This window comes from Bos indicus x Bos taurus, chromosome 20 (assembly GCF_003369695.1).
Source record: "Bos indicus x Bos taurus breed Angus x Brahman F1 hybrid chromosome 20, Bos_hybrid_MaternalHap_v2.0, whole genome shotgun sequence".
NCBI lineage: Eukaryota > Metazoa > Chordata > Mammalia > Artiodactyla > Bovidae > Bos > Bos indicus x Bos taurus.
Genome location: NC_040095.1, coordinates 6,650,052 through 6,669,370, shown reverse-complemented (window position 1 = coordinate 6,669,370; position 19,319 = coordinate 6,650,052). Strand labels below are relative to the sequence as shown.

At 41.8% G+C, this 19,319-nt stretch overlaps 2 protein-coding genes across 4 annotated transcripts in view; one reads left to right on the top strand and one right to left on the bottom strand.

Annotated features, from left to right (window-relative positions):
* Positions 1-3,529, top strand: part of HEXB (hexosaminidase subunit beta) — a 32,333-nt gene extending 28,804 nt beyond the window's left edge. The window contains exons 10-14 of one of the 2 annotated variants that reach the window (XM_027520510.1): positions 163-235; positions 1,406-1,580; positions 2,566-2,656; positions 2,814-2,918; positions 3,359-3,529. In XM_027520510.1, coding sequence (XP_027376311.1) covers positions 163-235; positions 1,406-1,580; positions 2,566-2,656; positions 2,814-2,918; positions 3,359-3,419 — 505 coding nt within the window. In that variant the 3' untranslated portion in view covers positions 3,420-3,529. The remainder of the gene's footprint in view (positions 1-162; positions 236-1,405; positions 1,581-2,565; positions 2,657-2,813; positions 2,919-3,358) is intronic. The other variant, XM_027520509.1, reaches the window with a different exon arrangement.
* The window catches only part of GFM2 (G elongation factor mitochondrial 2), a 70,639-nt gene that overhangs the window by 15,530 nt on the left and 35,790 nt on the right, over positions 1-19,319 (bottom strand). Inside the window, exons 17-21 of one of the 2 annotated variants that reach the window (XM_027520507.1) lie at positions 18,329-18,467; positions 13,715-13,894; positions 12,369-12,484; positions 4,412-4,594; positions 3,497-3,963 (exon numbers count right to left, since the gene is read on the bottom strand). In XM_027520507.1, the coding sequence (XP_027376308.1) occupies positions 3,835-3,963; positions 4,412-4,594; positions 12,369-12,484; positions 13,715-13,894; positions 18,329-18,467 (747 nt within the window). In that variant the 3' untranslated portion in view covers positions 3,497-3,834. Of the gene's footprint in view, positions 1-3,496; positions 3,964-4,411; positions 4,595-12,368; positions 12,485-13,714; positions 13,895-18,328; positions 18,468-19,319 lie in introns of those variants that run through there. The other variant, XM_027520508.1, reaches the window with a different exon arrangement.

Here is a 19,319-nt window from a genome sequence, read left to right as displayed (position 1 = left end):
ACAGTCCATGGGGTCGCAGACAGTGGGACACTGAAGCGGCTTCACACGCACATACTGAAAGGCATCTCTCAGTGTTGCAGACTTTGGTATAAAGTGTGCATTCTTTACACACACTCCTAAGTCGGTGATCTGAAATAACTTTGTAATTTTTTTCAATGGTAGGGTTTTGGATATGATTTCAACCATGAAGAAGAGATCCATAGTCTGGCAAGAGGTTTATGATGATGAAGGCAAGGTGAGAGGTTACTAATACTGCATGTGGTTCTGAACTCCGGGAGTTGGTGATGGACAGGGAGGCCTGGCGTGCTGCGATTCATGGGGTCACAAAGAGTCGGACACGACTGAGCGACTGAACTGAATACTCTTAACACCTTGGATGGAAGGAACCCTAAGCTTTCCCTGTAATGTTGGGGGAAGTTAGCTTACTTTTCCATTTAAGCTGCTGTGAGGCAACAGCCACACACCGACACCAATGATGATGGTATTTATTTGATTTCTTCCATTTACTTCATTCTTCAGTGCCGCCTCCTTCTCATCTCTCCCATCTTCCCTCCTCCCTCTCCATCTCATTCTTAGTAACAAATTGAAGTACTTTGAAAAATGTTCCTTTTTTCAGAAGGGCAAAACAGATAGAATGAGTCTTTATTGCTGTTAAGGTAACCTTCATTTTAAGCATCACGGTCAAGTACACTTTTTATTTTAAGGCATTTCTCTCTGACATAATCAGAATTCTTTATTTTCCTATGGGGCAACTGAAAATTTGAAAATCCAGCTACTTGTATTATCTTTCCAGAAGTGTTAGTGGCATCCTGTAAGTTCCAAAGTAAGTAATATAGTGTGGTAGAAATGGGACGAAAGCTTTAATTCATTACCTAGAAGGCAATGGCACCCCACTCCAGTACTCTTGCCTGGAAAATCCCATGGACGGAGGAGCCTGGTAGGCTGCAGTCCATGGGGTCGCTAAGAGTCGGACACGACTGAGCAACTTCACTTTCACTTTTCACTTTCATGCGTTGGAGAGGGAAATGGCAACCCACTCCAGTGTTCTTGCCTGGAGAATCCCAGGGATGGGGGAGCCTGGTGGGCTGCCGTCTATGGGGTCGCACAGAGTTGGACACGACTGAAGCGACTTAGCAGCAGCAGCATGTGGTATTGTATATAGACAAAAGTTAAAAAGTTAAATACTAAACTTTTTAGACATTTCATCAAACTAAGGTTGGATGAAATGTCTAAGTCCTTATTACAAATAGCATTAGATATCACCTCAAAAAGGAAAGGGGAAAGAAGAAAACTTTGCTTTGTCAAGGATCTTAAAGAGTTATTAGCTACAATGCCTTAGACTTTTAATTTCATCTGCTGTAGCTGAGAGACCTAATAATACATATTTCACTTGTAACTGTAATAGCTTCTACCAGGCACAGTAGTTCAAGTGTGGAAAATGGGCGACTTCTATAAGGAACTAGAGAACATTACAGCAGCTGGCTTCCCTGTGATCATTTCTGCTCCTTGGTACTTAGACGTAATCAATTATGGGCAAGACTGGAGACAGTACTACTCTGTGAAGCCTCTTAACTTTGCAGGTAAGTGAAGCAGCCACCATTACTTGACTTGTTAGGTTTTACAAACCCTCCCCGCCCTCCAGGGAATCTTTACCTAGGTACCACCTACTATCCTCCCTTTTATGTTTGATCCTTGATTTTCCTTGTGTATAATCCAACAGACTGAACTCAGTATCATTTTAAACTTTGTGAAAAAACCGTATTCTTTCCTAAATCAAAGAACTTCTAAACTAAGATTCCCTTACACTGATAAGACTTGTCACTATGCATTCAAAGAGGCCTGACTGCAGGAGCCTTGTCTCTCCTCCGAACTTCCTCTGCGATGTAAGACACCTAAGTAGGGATCGCGTCCTGTTCGGTGGCTTCCGGGTTCTAAGGAGGAGGCATCCTTGGGGGTGGGCATGTCTGAGTGGTGGGGCTCTAGGCTCTCAAACCCCATATAACAGTTCTGCTTTGTCCAGTGTACACAGTTTTGTACACTAGACTTTAATATACAATTTCCTTTGAGGAAAAGTGTTCTGGTGTTTAAAAAGTTTCAAAACTGTAGGTCTGTCAGGAACTGTTTCTCCAAAAGCATTTTCTGAGAACCAAGAAGTCGTAATTACTGTAGACACCTAGTCCCTTTGATACCAAAAGATAGGTACTGAAGGCAGGAGTGGCGGTCACTAGCATAGTCCAGCTTGCATTCCTTGGCACACTGTTCACAGGCAACCAGGGGAGTGCTGGTGTCCAAAGAAGTTTGCGGAAAACCAAAATAAAATGGTCTCTTTAGTACTGGCCGGCTACATTAGTCGACACACACTAACAAATACTCTGTGAACCACGGGATCAGTTGCGGCAATAAAGTTTGCCACCATTTTTTGTGCCACAGCTGTGAACGTCTCCCAAGGTCCTCCTGACTCCCAGGGAGAAGCCTTGCCCCAGGCTAACACCAGAAGCCAGCGCCGCCTCTGTGTGTGAGCCTCAGGTTGCAACCACCTCACTCACACCACTGACTGTAATCTAGGTACTCCGGAACAGAAACAGCTCGTCATTGGTGGAGAGGCCTGCATATGGGGAGAGTATGTGGATGCAACTAACCTTACTCCAAGATTATGGTATGGAACCTCAGGGAGAACATGTGGACTAAGGGGCCTCAGTTTCTCTTCTCCACCCAAGCGGGAAAGCACTACAAACTTGCCCAAGTGTGTGGTTTGCTTCTTGAAGAAAACATGAATGTAAACTGCCTTGGGGGATGTGTGGTTTAAATTTTAGGCCTCGGGCGAGTGCTGTTGGTGAGAGACTCTGGAGTCCCCAGGAAGTCACAGACCTAGATGATGCCTACAGGAGGCTAACAAGACACCGCTGCAGAATGGTCAGGTAAGACACGTTTATTTGTCAGGCTAGGACTGAAGTACAGGGTGATTTTTTACCTTCTTTAGTGTTAGCTTGGAGAAGGAAATGCCAACCCCCTCCAGTATTCTTGCCTGGAGAATCTCAGGGACGGAGGTGCCTAGTGGGCTGCTGTCTATGGGGTCGCACAGAGTCAGACACGACTGAAGCGACTTAGCAGCAGCAGCAGCAGTGTTAGCTAGCTTATTGGGATTTTTTTGTGTGTGTGTGCTATAAACAGAAATGTATATACCTAACAGGTAGTGATCTCATCAGGAAAAATTGGCAACTGTTTCTCCGTTAATTATGAATCTCTCTTTAGTAATCTGTGGTATGGTTTAGTGATTCTGACTTGAGCTACTAAGTTTCTTAAGACAGACATGAATTATATCAATCTAAAACATCTTTTGTTTATACTTGTCCTACAGACGAGGAATAGCTGCACAACCTCTCTTTACTGGATATTGTGAGCATGAGGGCAGAATGTAAAAACGAGCTGAAACAGAAGAAAGATATGGGAAAAGAGCCCACAGTCATCCATACTACAATCAACCTGATTTTAAAAATCATGTTTTTGAATAAAATATCTTTTTATTGAACCTCCATCTTATTATACATTAGAAGACTGACATCTTGTGAGACAAGCGTAAAATCAACCAACCAAAAACCTTGTGATATCTATCACTCAGTGTATTCCAAAAGACTGAATCTTAACTACCAACAGTAATAACTTACTAGATACACAATACAGCTCAGGTACATTAACCGTCAACATCAGAGCACATTTCTCATGCTCTAAAGTAGACTGAGCGGCCACCTGTGCCACCGCCTGTTCAAGTTCTCTTTTAAATTGTTCTTACTGAAAACGAAGTAGGTAGGTGCTCCTGAGTTTCCCTCCAAGGACTTAGGACAGGCCATGTCTCTGGCTGAGCAGCGTACTTTGGTCTTGAGGATTCATAGCTTGATAATTAGACAGCTCTAAGGCAAAAGTAGCTGAGCCTGATGTTAATGTTCGAAGCACAGTTGAATAACCCTAATCAAAATAATTTAAGTTAGTTAGCTCTGCAAAGTTAAGCCTCAGATCTCTCCCTGTACATCTTTTGACCATTATCAGGAAAAATCTGGTAAGTACCATGGAGGAGAGAAAACCAGGAGCGGGGGTATGCTTCAAAAGTATTCCCCAGTCCCAGCGTTTGGTAAAGACTCTGCTGGCACTTAGACGCCTGTCCTAGAGCAGGAGAGGCTGGCGGGGAAAAGAATGACAGGAAGAACTGGCTGAGCCAGCAATAGCAGAAGTAGATAAGTGCTCAGCATGGGAAAACGGTCATTGAGGCTGATGACACATTTTGGTAGAGCACAGCTCAAACTTTGTGGAGGACTGGAAAGCCCTCCCCCACACATCCACACCCGTGCGGATAGAATCCCTGGGATTTCTCAAGCAATTTATGTAAAATATGTAGATTTAGTCACAGAGTACCTACCATGATTTCTGCTAAGGGAACATATCCAATAACAACTTTGTTGTCTTGGCGAGACTGGATTTCCTGAATGTTCCCTCTTCTCTGTGCCAGGTCTGCTAGGACAGGGCTGAGGTACTCTCTGCTCACTGTCACCTCAAGATTCATCAGGGGCTCCAAAATTTGCTTATCAGCTTTCTTCAGAGCCTAAAAAAATTAAAGGATGTTAACTCCTCTTCCTTAGACTGCAGGTCAGACTTCTGTTACGAAGGGAAGCTTCATAAAACCTTAAATACTGTCCATACTCTTAAGCACAGAGCCTCCAGCAAAAAGACAGAAGCCTGCCTTAACACTCTATAAGAAGTCCAGAAGGTCAACGTTCGCTCGTCCGTGCATGCCGACAGTGCGCCTGAGACCTCATGTATGTGTTGCAGGAGGGTGCTTGGTAAAGTCTGATTATGTAGAGTACCTGTGAACGTGTGCCCAGAGACACAGGGAAAGAAAATGGTTTTCCCCTCTCAAAGACATACTTCCTTCATGTATCTCCTCTTTTATGTTTGAAACCTACAGTTACAGTGCATGCTACAAGTCGGGGCAATCAAGGAGGGAAGTAAAGGAGCTAAAAACACAATAAATAGAACATATTCTCAGTGTAAAACAAACAGAATTCTGTTCAGAATTTCAGATTTCAAAGGCCAAGAAGAACAAACGCATACAGAAACTGAAAAAAGCTAAAACAGCATCAGGCAAATAAGAAGTGGACAAAAACTGGGGAAGCAGCAGAGGAACAAAGACATCTTGGGGTCCTAGTCAGATTGTCTGTAAGCATCATTCCATCAGCCAAACTGGTACATGGATTCAGAGGGCATTTGCAAGCACTGTAACCACTGATGGGTTTGCTTTAAAAGGTAACCTACTCCTCCAGCCTACCAGAGTTAAAACAATTTCCTATATATTCTAAGCCGTTTGGTTGTCAGGTGGGATGCAATAATCGTGGATTTAGCAGTGGATACCAGACCAAAAAGAAGGGCTCTGGAATGTGGCCTCTCCTTTATCTGGCTCTGGCTGATCATCCTCTCTGCTCACCGGCCCCCACTCACTCAGGACCGGACGCTACCATGGCGTCTATTGTCCAGTAATGCTCTGCGCCTCGGACGCTTCTGTTCCCCACAGTTCAGCACCTCCGCCTTCCCCTCTCCCTGCTACCTTCATGATCATGAAAAATGGGCAGACTGGTAAAAACTTCAGTATATTCTCTTTATCGTAGAAATTTCAGAAAACTATAGCACACATATATATAGTAAAAGCATAATTTCAGTTCTTTGCAGCTGATTAAGCCTTGAAAATTGCTATCAACTGAAAGGACTTAATCAGCAACAAAGTATCTAATAATCCTTGAATGAAAACATTACTAAAACATAATGACAGTCAACAGCAAACAACTAAATAGATCCTATGTGTTTTTGCAATTCTTACCCAAAGCTTCGTGCCACTCCACAGTGTAGCTTTCTGAATAACATAATGGAATGGGGAAAGACTAAAAATTAAGAGGAATAATGCTGTAACTGAGGAAAGGACAGAGTTCTGTGTGACCGAAAAGGAGGAATTGTGCTCGTGGGTCTATCCTTAGTCCTCTTTTCACAGGCTTTTCCGTGGGAACAACTGCCTAGTTACAGAGCATCAAAACTTCATCTAAGCTGCACTCGAGTCACAGTCTTTGGGTGCTCCTTGTAATCCACTGGCCTGCTCTGGGATGATGTCTGAGTACCTTGCAGCAACCTAATATGGCCCAAACTGATCTCATTATTTTCTTTTCCAAACACTTGCCTGCTCTTTCCTCTTTCTGTTGATGGTGTCACTAGTCTTCATGCATCTTTGATTTCCTTTTTCCCCAACGTAAGCTGTAAGATTTCTATTCCTACTGCTGATACTCTAGCCCAGATCTAGTCTATTCCCTGTCTGGGGCTCTCCATACTCCAGTCCCTCCTATATTCTAATGATTATGCTGCTCTCTTCAAAATGTTTAAATCATTTACCACATTTCTCAAATCTCAAATTCCTCAGTGTAGTTTCTTACAGGTTTCCCTACAGTTGGACTCTATTTTACTTTTCCAACCCTAATTTCATCACCCCCTGCCTTCTTTAATCTTTCCACATCTAGAATGCTGCCACTGTACCCATAGCCTCCAAAACATCACAGGTCAACAATTAAGGAAACTGTAAAAGCCCCCGTGTGCTTGTCTTTTGAAGTAAAATGCCGACTCAAGAGTTAATGATTGGAAAATGTGAAGATGTAGAAACAAGGACAGTTGTTGGGCTAGGCAACTGGGAACAATTTAGACTATAATTCTGTCACAAAGCAGAATTACCAAACTCACAGTTCCCTTAAAGATATAAAGGCCCGACACACACTCCTAAATTGTTTTTACCAGAAGCAAACCCCCCTCCCAATGAAAACTGCCAACCTCAGGAAAATAGACCGTAGACTGGTTGAAACAGCCTGCTCCTGAAACACTATAGTGGGTCACAGTCTTGAGGTCAGTGGCTCACCATGGCTCCCTTTGCCTGGCAAAGCAACTAAAGCTACTCTTTCCTGTTTCACCAAAAACTCTTGTCTCCACGTTTCTATTCAGCACCTGTGAACAGAGGCTGAATTTCAGCAACATTAACTTCTTTCCAATGTCGACCAAAAAGATGCAAGTTAAGTTTCATCTGAGGCAAAATGAAGACTACAGCCTGGGAGACAGCACCTCAGATAGCTCTGAGAGACTGCTCCAAAGAGGCAGTGGGGGAAGGTCAATATATACGATTTTGGTGAAGGGGGAATTCAATACAATTAAGCACTCATTTACAAAGTGTTTTCTGCTCTCCAGGAGTCTCTGAGGTCCTCAGAAAGGGATTTAGTGCTTTTCTAGGTAATACGAGATGCAAGGACTGGAATCATGAAATCAGTTGCTAAAAACATCCAACTATCTAAAGACCTATCCCACCAGATTCCTGGAGCAAAGAGTGCCCCACTCCACCCTGAACTCCCTCAGCGGGTGTTGAAGGTCAATAGCTGCAGCAGCATGGGGTTCAGTCTCTGTAGAGGCCGATGGTGAATGCCCTTGTTCAGTGGTTGGCAATGCTCTTGGCAGGTGCCAATTAGCAGTTGACACCAAGAACCATTCTCCAATTCCCCACTTCTCAGCTTTTGTGAATCTTATACCATTCTATCTAATATTTTGACTGGCTATATTTAATTTCCTTCTAAATCATAAGCTCGTTTAGGTCAAGAAAACATATGCATCTTATTGTATTCCTTCAGTTCCCAGTGCACCATGACCACAACATAGATGGATCAGTAACTATATGAAGCATCATTAACTTCTCATCAGCAGAGGCAAGGAGTGTCCACACCAGATGAAGTTTCACAAGGGTAAGAGTACTTCCATCAGCAGTATTTAAAGTAATGAATTAAAACTAAAGATTAAGTGGAGGCCTCATAAAGTTAATTCTTATTCTCTACTATGGTCTTAATGGAAGGTTAACCAAGGGGTATTAGATTCTGGCCAAAATACTGGGGCTTGAGGTTAACTTAGAAGCACTGTATCATCTTTCAGGTTACAGTTATTTCAATACTAAAACAAAAGTCAGGTGGAACTCTAAGAATTATTAGAAGGTAAATGTTTTCAACAATTTCATCATGACCACTTTATAGGCACTATTTCTAACTATATGCTCCAGAAAACAATATTTAAATAATTATTTTTGAAAATGTAGGTGGGTGTTTTTTAAAATGAAAACTCTTAAGAAGTATGAATTTAAACTCACATAAAAAAGTCGTTAAAAGTTCAGCCTTCCTAAGTCAGGGACCTAGGATATTTAAATTAACTTTGTAATTATGGATTCAAATAAGACTAGAAAACCAGGTCTCAAACACAGTCCAAAATATTAGAAAATGGTCATAGAAGCAAGTGTTTTAATGCACATCAGTCACCTACAAAACTAGAGTATTCCCACACTGAGAATAATGCACGGAATCAGCATTCAACACACGAAGGTCCTGGTGGGTGACCCCATGGACTGCAGAACACCACGCTTCCCTGTCCATCACCAACTCCTGGAGCTTGCTCAAACTCATGTCCACCTAGTCAGTGATGCCATCCAACCTTCACATCCTCTGTCGTCCCCTTCTCCTCCTGCCTTCAATCTTTCCCAGCATCAGGGTCTTTTCTAATGAATCAGCCCTTTACATCCGGTGGCCAAAGTATTGGAGCTTCAGCACCAGTTCTTCCAGTGAATATTCAGAACTAATTTGCTTTAGAATGGACTGGTTGGATCTCCTTGCAGTCCAAGAGACTCTCAAGAGTCTTCTCCAAGACCACAGTTCAAAAACATCAATTCTTCGGCGCTCAGGTTTCTTTAGAGTCCAACTCTCACATCCATACATAACTACTGGAAAAACCATAGCTTTGACTAGATGGACCTTTGTCAGCAAAGTAATTTCTCTGCTTTTAAATATGCTGTCTAGGTTGGTCATAGCTTTTCTTCCAAGGAATAAATGTGTCTTTTAATTTCATGGCTGCAGTCACCATCTGCAATGATTTTGGAGCCCCCCCAAAATAAAGTCTCTTACTGTTTCCATTGTTTCCCCATCTATTTGCCATGAAGTGATGGACCAGATGCCATGATCTTAGTTTTTGAATACTGAGTTTTAAGACAGCTTTTTCACTCTCCACTTTCACTTTCATCAAGAGCCTCTTTAGTTCCTCTTCTCTTTCTGCCATAAGGGTGCTGTCAACTACATATCTGAGGTTATTCGTATTTCTCTCAGCAATCTTGATTCCAGCTTTCATCCAGCCCGGCATTTTGCATGATGTACTCTGCATAGAAGTTAGATAAGCAGAGTGACAACATACAGCCTTGATGTACTCCTTTCCCAATTTGGAACCAGTCTGTTGTTCCATGTCCAGTTCTAACTGTTGCTTCTTGACCCAGATATGGAATTCTTAGGAGGCAGGTAAGGTGGTCTGGTATTCCCAACTCTTTAAGAATTTTTCAGTTTGTTGTGATCCACACAGTCAAAGGCTTTGGTGTAGAGTCAATAAAGCAGGAGATGTTTTTCTGTAACTCTCTTGCTTTTTCGATGATCCAACGGATGTTGGCAATTTCATCTCTGGTTCCTCTGCCTTTTCTACATCCAGCTTGAACATCTGGAAGTTCTCAGTTCACGTACTGTTGAAGCCTGGCTTGGAGAATTTTGAGCATTATTTCTGTGTGGTAGTCTGAACATTCTTTAGCATTAAAATGAAAACTGACCTTTTCCAGTCCTGTGGCCACTGCTGAGTTTTCCAAATTTGCTGGCATATTGAGTGCAGCACTTTCACAGCATCATCTTTTAGGGTTTGAAATAGCTCAACTGGAATTCCATCACCTCCACTAGCTCAAGGGCATATCCCAGGCAACCACAAGGAGAAGAGGAGACTGTTTAATGCTCTGAGAAAGAAATTCACTTATCTGATCTGTAATTCAACAAGACTTATCTGATTTTGGTGATCCTTGATTAATCTTAGTAGAATAAACATGAACTTCAATACTGGAACCAATATTAGACCTTCAGTGTCCTTTAGACTATAGTCCATTTTGGGCAGAGCTGACCCCAGAAGTGTCTTTTACTCAAAGCTACCAAGATTGTCTCTATGGCTGTGTATCTGGTATAGGAAAAGCAGCATGCATGCTCAGTCGCTTCAGTCATGTCCAACTCATTGCAACCCTATGGACTGTAGCCCACCAGGCTCCTTTGTCCATGGGATTTCCCAGGCAGGAACACTAGAATGAATTGCCATTTCCTTCTCCCCTCCAAGGTATCTTCCTACCCAGGGATCGAACCTGCATCTCTTACGTCTCCTTCATTGACAGGCAGGGTCTTTACACCAGTGCCACCTGGGAAGGCAGGGAAAGGAGAGATGCCACCAGAACAACTTGCCTCTTTGGCAGAATCAGAGGATGTTTAGTAACTATCTGTGTCAAATACCAATATCCTAGATCCTATTTTGAATAAAACTCCAGTGATTAAGAAATCAGATTCTCCACAATTAGAAACTCATGATTATAGGGTTCAGAATGCAAGGACACAGGTCAGGCAATGGGAGCACAGCTGTCTGCAGATTAGTGGTGCATGGCTGTCCGGAGAGTACCTTAAAGCAAAGAGGATTCAGTTCAGTTCGGTCCCTCAGTCGTGTCCAACTCTTTGTGACTCCATGGACTGCAGCATGCCAGGCGCCCCTGTCCATCACCAACTCCCGGAGTTTGCTCAAACTCATGTTCATTGAGTCAGTGATGCCATCCAACCATCTCATCCTCTGTCATCCCCTTCTCCTCCTGGCCTTCAATCTTTCCCAGCATCAGGGTCTTTTCCAATGAGTCAGTTCTTCACATCAGGTGGTCAAAGTATTGGAGTTTCAGCTTCAGCATCAGTCCTTCCAATGGATATTCAGGACTGATTTCCTTTAGGATGGACTGGTTGGATCTCCTTGCAGTCCAAGGGACTCTCAAGAGTCTTCTCCAACACCACAGTTCAAAAACATCAATTCTTCGGCCCTCAGGTTTCTTTAGAGTCCAACTCTCACATCTATACATGACTACTGGAAAAACCATAGCTTTGACTAGACAGACATTTGTTGGCAAAGCAAGTTCTCTGCTTTTTAATATGCTGTCTAGGTTGGACATAGCTTTTCTTCTAAAGATCAATCGTTTTTAAATTTTACAGCTACAGTCACCATCTGCAGGAATTTTAGGGCCCAAGAAAATAAAGTCTCTCACTGCTTCCATCGTTTCCCCATCTATTTGCTATGAAGTGATGGGACCGGATGCCATGATCTTAGTTTTTTGAATGTTGAGTTTTAAACCAACTTTTTCACTCTTTCACTTTCATCTAGAGGCTCTTTAGTTCCTCTTCACTTTCTGCCATAAGCTTGGTGTCACCTGCGTATCTGAGGTTGTTGATGTTTCTCCCAGCAATCTTGATTCCAGCTTGTGCATTATCCAGCCTGGCATTTTGTATGATGTACTCTGCATATAAGTTAAATAAGCAGGGTGACAATATACAGCCTTGACATACTCCTTTCCCATTTTGGAACCAGTCTGTTGTTCCATGTCCAGTTCTAACTGTTGATCTGAATACAGATTTCTCAGGAGGCAGGTAAGGTGGTCTGGTATTCCCAACTCTTTAAGAATTTTCCATAGTTTGCTGTGATCCACACAGTCAAAGGCTTTGGTGTAGTCAATAAAGCAGATATTTTTCTGGACTCTCTTGCTTTTCTGATGATCCAGCAGATGTTGGCAATTTGACTTCTGGTTCCTCTGCCTTTTCTACATCCAGCATGAACATCTGGAAGTTCTCAGTTCACATACTATTGAAGCCTTGCTGGGAGAATTTTGAGCATAACTTTGCTAGCGTGTGAAATGAGTGCAATTGTGTGGTAGTTTGAACATTCTTTGGTATTGCCTTATGGCACCCCATTCCAGTACCCTTGCCTGGAAAATCCCATGGATGGAGGTGCCTGGTAGGCTGCAGTCCATGGGGTCGCTAGAGTCGGACACGACTGAGCGACTTCACTTTCACTTCTATGCATTGGAGAAGGAAATGGCAACCCACTCCAGTGTTCTTGCCTGGAGAATCCCAGGGATGGGGGAGCCTGGTGGGCTGCCGTCTATGGGGTCACACAGAGTCGGACATGACTGAAGCGACTTAGCAGCAGCAGCAGCCTTTCTTTGGGACTGGAATGTAAACTGACCTTTTCCAGTCCTGTGGCCACTGCTGAGTTTTCCAGATTTGCTGGCATATTGAGTGCAGCACTTTAACAGGAAGCACTATTACAGCAGCTTCTCCAATCAGGAAGCTTCCATAAGCCTCTTATTCTTATCCCTTAGAGGGCAGACTAATGAAATAAAAACCCCAATCACAATTATGGCAAAAAGGATTAGGACACTTCCATACCTTTTGTAGGCATCTTGAGACACAAGCAGAAATCATAGTTGTGGAGGTACCGGGATGAATTACCAAAGAATGTAAAGTAACTGCTACATCTTGAACTGGGGATCCAAGCAATGGTCCTAGGTAAGGGGGAAAACTATATTAGGACTGTATTGTACTCAGTGAGGGGTAAGTGAAATGTGCAAAGAGGCAGAGAACTTCCAGTGTTCAGCAAGTAAGGAGCTTTGAAGTCATCACACTGTTCTAAATAATAAATAAAATGCAACAACTCTTATTGGATTGAGTGGAAAGGGGAGGACAAAGGGCAAACCACCGTCCCTAAGACTGGAGAGAGAGGTCAGTGCAGGGAGTTGCACTGAACTGTAATTGCTAAACTGTTTGAGGCTCAATGTGGCCCAGTCACAGTCAAAAACTCCAGGAGGACCCAGTCTTGGGGGTGGGGAGGGGCACAATTTTGTGATCTCAAGCAGGTTCTCACAGTAAATATCAGAGATACATGAGGGTGGTAGTGGGGAGGAATTCTTTCTGAAATACTCCAAGGCATTCTATTCTTAACAAGGTCGGCCCTTAGAGGAAACTAGTATATCAGAGCCAAACCTGAAGGGGTATCAGAGCCTAGATGACTGGAGGGAAGCACCCAATTCCAGTCTACTCCAGCCATCCTGTCCCACCTATGGGGGATGAAAGGACTGAGAAACAGCTGTGCAGCTCAAAGGTCAAGGGCACCGGCTAAGGCCCAATCTCAGGGGTACAGACACTCCCCCTCCCCCTCACCTCACCACCACAGTACTAAAGGCCAGTTTAGAGCAGTCCCTTTTACCCAGTGCATCATATCTGGCTATCAAGAAAAATGCTGAAGGGCAAAGAGCACAATCTGAATACAGAGAGCAAGCATCCGAACCAGACATGGCAGGAATGCTGAATGATCAGACTGAAAATATAAACTGATTTATAGGGCTGTAACAGACAAAGTAAAGGGCACTAAGAACAGATGGTCATGATGGCAGAGAGACAGAAGTCCTAAGAAACAACAAAAAGAAATGCCTCAGATCAAAAACACTGTAACAGAAAGGAAGAAGACCACTGACGTGCTCAGATGGGACACGGCTGAGGAAAGGCTGAGTTAGAAGATATATCAGTAGAAACCTCCAAAACTGAAAAGCAAAGTGAACAAAAGACCGAAAAAACCAGAACAGAATATGCAATACTGTGGGACTACAAGGTATGACATATGCATGGTGGGCAGAAATAGGGAGAAAACACCCCAAAGTTAGAAAAGAAGAATGAATAATTTCTGTTATTAGAAGGGGCTGAAAGTGACCCTCATCTTACTGATCTGACTGCCTCACCTTGGAGGCACGCACTGTGAACGCCATTTTCAAAGGCCTCTCGGGAGGCCTGCGAGAGGTCTCCGGCAACGCTTGCTGCATACTCGATAACGGGCAGAAGAGATGATGTTTCCACAGGTTTTGCTTCCAGTTCTACAGTCACGAGATGCCGTTTGTCTCCTAAAGTTCTATCTAAGGTATCTGTAAACAAATCGAATACAGTACCTCAGAGATTTGTTCTGGAAAGGTGTCAAGGTGCCATAACTGGCAAAATCAACAAGTCCAACAAGTTAATTACAGTCAACAAGTTCAAGATCTCATGGAAGATAAAGTGGAAGAGAATACCAATAAAGACACTAAGCACAGTATAAAAATGTCAGAGTAAATAGTTCTATCAAGAAAGTGTAGATTCTGTGTTTATCAACGTTAAACACCTGCTCTGAATCATCTATTAATATTGCTTCAGTGTTAGGGTGTGTTAAGGCAGATGAACACACAAGTTCTGACATGAAGATCATACATTTAAACATTTGTGACCCAAATTCTATTAAGCACAAAATTTTTACTTAAAACACTTACTGAGTACAAAGGACTATCTAATGAAAATTAAAAGGTTTTTAACCTTGACAACAAACAGCTGAATTTCATACTGTTCCTGCAATATATTCTTTATTTAATGTTCATGATTCCTTTCCTCCAAAACTACTGATCTATTTGTTAAAATGAAAACGGTATCCCTCATTTGTCAACAAGCAACAGCGGTCAGTGAAACTGAGTGGGGCCCTGTGTGGCTCTCTGGCATGGAGGCCCTTTTGTCCCCCATTTCTTGTAGGCAAGACTCCAGTCTCTGTGACCTTCCCTGAGTTCCACAGGGCAGATTTGGAACTGTTGCTAATCAAGGGAGAAGCAGTCAAGAAACCACCTGTTCAGTTCAGTTGCTCAGCCGTGTCCGACTCTGTGACCCCATAAACCGCAGCACGCCAAGCCTCCCTGTCCATCACCAACTCCCGGAGTTCACCCAAACTCATGTCCATTTAGTCAGTGATGCCATCCATCCGTCTCATCCTCCGTCGTCCCCTTCTCCTCCCGCCCTCAATCTTTCCCAGCATCAGGGTCTTTGCAAATGAGTCAGCTCTTCGCATGAGGTGGCCAAAGGATTGGAGTTTCAGCTTCAACATCAGTCCTTCCAATGAACACCCAGGACTGATACCTACTGATACCTACTAGAGGAACTGCTGAGAACTAAGGTCTACACATAGCCAACTTCATAACAAAGTTGCCAAACTGTTTTCTTGCCAATCTTGTTGGTGTAAAAGGGCATCTTGTCTTTTAACTCGCATGACCCTAATCACTGAGAATCTTTTAATATGTTCATGGGCCTTCAGCCTCTTTTGTGAAATGTCTGTTCAACTTTTTTTGTTCACTTTTTTACTTGGCTGGTTGCCATGTTTTTAGTGATTTTTGGATTCCAATCTGCCAGTCTTATATGAGGCAAATATCTTTTCTCAGTGTATCTTTTTGCTTTCACTATATTCTAATACAGTCTTAATTTCAATAACATAAAATTTACTAATCTTTTAGTTCACAGTTTCAGCCTTACCTGCTTAAAGTTCTCCTATACCGTCTTCCAAAAATTTGAAAGTTTAAAAACTCTCATAAAGCGTTGGGGTTTTCTTTCTTTCCTCTTTTGCATACATTAACATTTATTCTCTTTATTCTCTGTCTTCAAAGGGAGACTTTCCAACTCTCTCCTCTTATTTAGGCTTTTAAATTCAACTAGAATTGAGGTTTAGATACAGTATGTGGGAGGAATCTAAATCTTTTCCCGTGTGAATAGTTTTTCCAGGCCCATTTATTGAAATTCAGTCCACCCTTTCCCACTGAGCTTCAATATCACTCAGTGAAAGGTACATTTTCATATAGATGTGTGTTTCTAAGCTCTCTGGTTTGTTCCCCTGGTATATTTGTCTGTTCCTAGCTTGATTAGTTGGTCAGTATCATAATGACTGCTTTTATAGTAAGTATTAAAGTCTGATACACTTCTTTGGGTAGAACTGGTACCCTCATGCTATTCAGTCCTCTTATCTATGAATAATATGGATCTTATCTATACTTTTCTTTCATTCTCTTTTTCAAAACATGTACCTGGCTGCACCAGGTCTTAGTTGTGGCATGCACAATCGTTAGTTGTGGCACGTGAACTCTCACCTGTGCTACGTGAGATCTATTAATAGTTCCCCGCCCAGAGATCAGAGCCCTGGCCCCAGGCATCAGGAGCACAATCTCAGCCCCTGGACAACCAGGGAAGTCTCATGAATAGGATGGTTTCCCACTGAACTTCGGTCTTCTTTAATGCCTGTACATTTTGATAATTTTCTAGATGTACACAAATGTAACCTGTGCCTCAACAGCATGTGATCACTGGTGGTCTGAATGTTCAGTCAACAGCATCTGGTTATTAGCTTTTCACTTTGTAACTAATAAGCAATTTAGAGGGAGACACTTGAAGACTATGCAAATATGTTATTCAACAATGTACACAATATTAAGTATGTGCAAAATGACGATTTTCTATTCCAACCCTCCTCCTCAACATCTAACAGTCAGCACTTGGCATTTCAGTATAAGGAAAAACAGTCTCTTCTTGTTGATCTATTATCGGTATGGCCTCATGAATTCTAGCTTTTTGTCAATGGCTTAATTATTGTTTTTAGCTATTCTGGGGGTCAAATTAACCCAGATTTAGCCAGTGTAGCCTCTTGAGGTTGGTTCCTATGTCCTTATGACACAATCCCATCATTTTTTTTGAACATTTCCTTTCTTTCTCAGATAAGAGTCCATTGCTTATTTATTTTTGAAAGTTTCGTATTTCTTACTAATACTTTTTAATCCCCTTTATTTCTTCAAAAATAATATTTTATATACTCTGTACATGGTAATTCTGGTATCAGAAGCCCTTGTTGGTCTGCCTGTGAGGTTTATTGTTTCTACTGCTTTTTTCTGCCCATTGTGCCTTTTCTCAAGGTTTTATGATTTTAAAACTTTAAAAAATATACTGTGAGTTCATTTTACTTTGTGGGATCTTTGAGGCCTGGATTGAGGGTACATTTACCTAATAAGCCCTATGTTTGCTTTCTCAAGGCTCCTTGGTCTATCACCAACCAAGAGGACTTCACACCAAGTTCTTCTTGGTTTGGAGTTTTATAGATTATACTGGTTCTATGAACGTAGGCTGAAAATGCCTATGGTTACAAATTCTCAGAAATTCTTCCCCTTTGCCAAAAGCCAGTCAGATAAGTTTCCTTGTCACCTTCTTTTATGGAGAAGACTTTCCATATTGCTTCCATGAGAATGTGGCTCTCAAGCAGTAGGTTAAATATGACCACAGATTTCTCCAGAATAGCTAGTGGCTTAGGTGCTGAGTTATTTTCCAAGATTCCTGTTCCACCTTCCTTTCTTTAACCTCTGGAAGTTTCCATCATATTCTAACCACTTCAGACATTAATTGGAAAGAGGTTATTTATATTTTCAAGCATCTTGTTTTTCCAGATATAAAGTCCAGAAAGAGAAATCATCATGTCATTTGTCATCATGCCCCTATATCCTGTTTAATTTTTCAAGTTTCAAAGAAAAGTAATCACGTGGCCTATTTACAAACCACTGAAGTGCTTAAAAGTTCTTAGTTACGCTAAACATCTCTTTTCTATATTTTTTTCACAAACCTGTCCAAGTTTTCTTATTGTGGGGATGGGAATAGCTGTCATGTTTTTTTACTTAAGGGAAGCAAACTGAAAAGATCGTATGTAGAAAAAGCATGAATTCTTACATTTTGGCACAGAAATATAAAAACTTCAGTTTCCCAAGAATACCATCAGCACAAGATTACCATGTTTATTAGTGAAAATTATTTTCCACTCTACTTTTTTTCTTTTTAAAATTTTAAAATTATCTGTAATTTTGCTGAGATATAATTGACATACAGCACTGTAGGAGTTTAAGGTGTATAACACAAGGCTTTAACTTACATAGATCATGAAATAATTACCACAATTAGTTTGGTGAACATCTACCATCTCATATAGATACAACATTAAAGAAATAGAAAAAGATTTTTTCCTTTGTGATGAGAACTCTTAGGATACACTCTCTTAACTTTCACTTATAATGTACAGCAGTATTAATTATCTTTATCATGGTGTACAGCAAACCCTAGTACTTATTTATCTTATAACTGGAAGTTGGTACCATTTGACTGCCTTCTAAGTCTACCTTCCCCACTCCCCATTTCCACTATTTTATGGAGTAAAAAATAGCACACCAATTGCAAATTCTTATACTCATTCTGGTATTGAGGACCAGGATGAGCTGTCTACTTCAATGGTTAATCCCACTGTGTACCTGTTTGACGAGTGGCTCAGCCAGTATATGTAATAAATGAGTGGCAAGAAATAGGGCCATGCCTAAAGCAAACAAATTCTAAAAAAACAAGAAAACACACATAAAACCTGTCCTCACTGATGGAAGACACTAGTAAATATAAACCCTGCTTTATGCAACTAAACTAAGAGATGCAGCAGACAGATCCTGGAGAGAAAGAAAGCAACAGGACCAGCAAATTCTAAATGTTGCATTTACCTGTGGCACGAATCGAATTTAGGATGGCCTCTCGGTATGCCACCTGGAGGGGCCCGAGATAGGTTTCTAGTCCATATTCCCTCTTGATTCGGTCATGAATGATTTCAATATGTAACTCCCCCATGCCACAAAGGACAGTCTGGGTAAAAGAGGAAGAAAACAAAACAAAGGTCAAGGAAAAATTGTTTATCACAAAACACTAAATAAAGGTATGATATCAATATATTTTATTTCCCATTACTTATAAACAAAATTTCTCCTGTATAAACATTTTTTTTTTGACTCCTACATCAAAACACTGTTTTTAACTTCTCTGACTGTAAAAATAAATCAATTAAAAGTGAATCACAAGGAGTGGTCCAGTGACTACGATTCCACATTCCCAATGGAGGGGGCCTGGGTTTGATCACTGGTCGGGTGACTAGTCAGTGCTCGTGCCGCAATGAAGATCCCACGTGCCACAACTAGGAGCCAGTGCAGCCAGTCTCTGACTCTGTGATGGTTGGGTTATTAGCTGGCTAAGTGGCATTCTAACCAGAACCATGCTTCCCAACCACAAAGCTAAGTGCCAGCCAACGGAATGTAAGTATTAATGACGTTGTCAACTTCTAGGTTATATCTTTAAGGATAAATAAAACCATTCTCTTAATGAAGATGTGGATAACTATCTTGAAACGTGAATGAGGGCAACATCTTGTGAATGAGGGAAATAACCCCTCTCCCAAACACTCCCAATCACATGGCTGTTTGCCAACCATCCTGGACACCTTAACCTTACAGTTTTGTGGGCAGTCAAAACTACTAGAGTAATACAACCCAGCAATCCCACTGCTGGCATACACACTGAGGAAACCAGAAGGGAAAGAGACACGTGTACCCCAATGTTCATCACAGCACTGTTTATAATAGCCAGGACATGGAAGCAACCTAGATGTCCATCAGCAGATGAATGGATAAGAAAGCTGTGGTACATATACACAATGGAGTATTA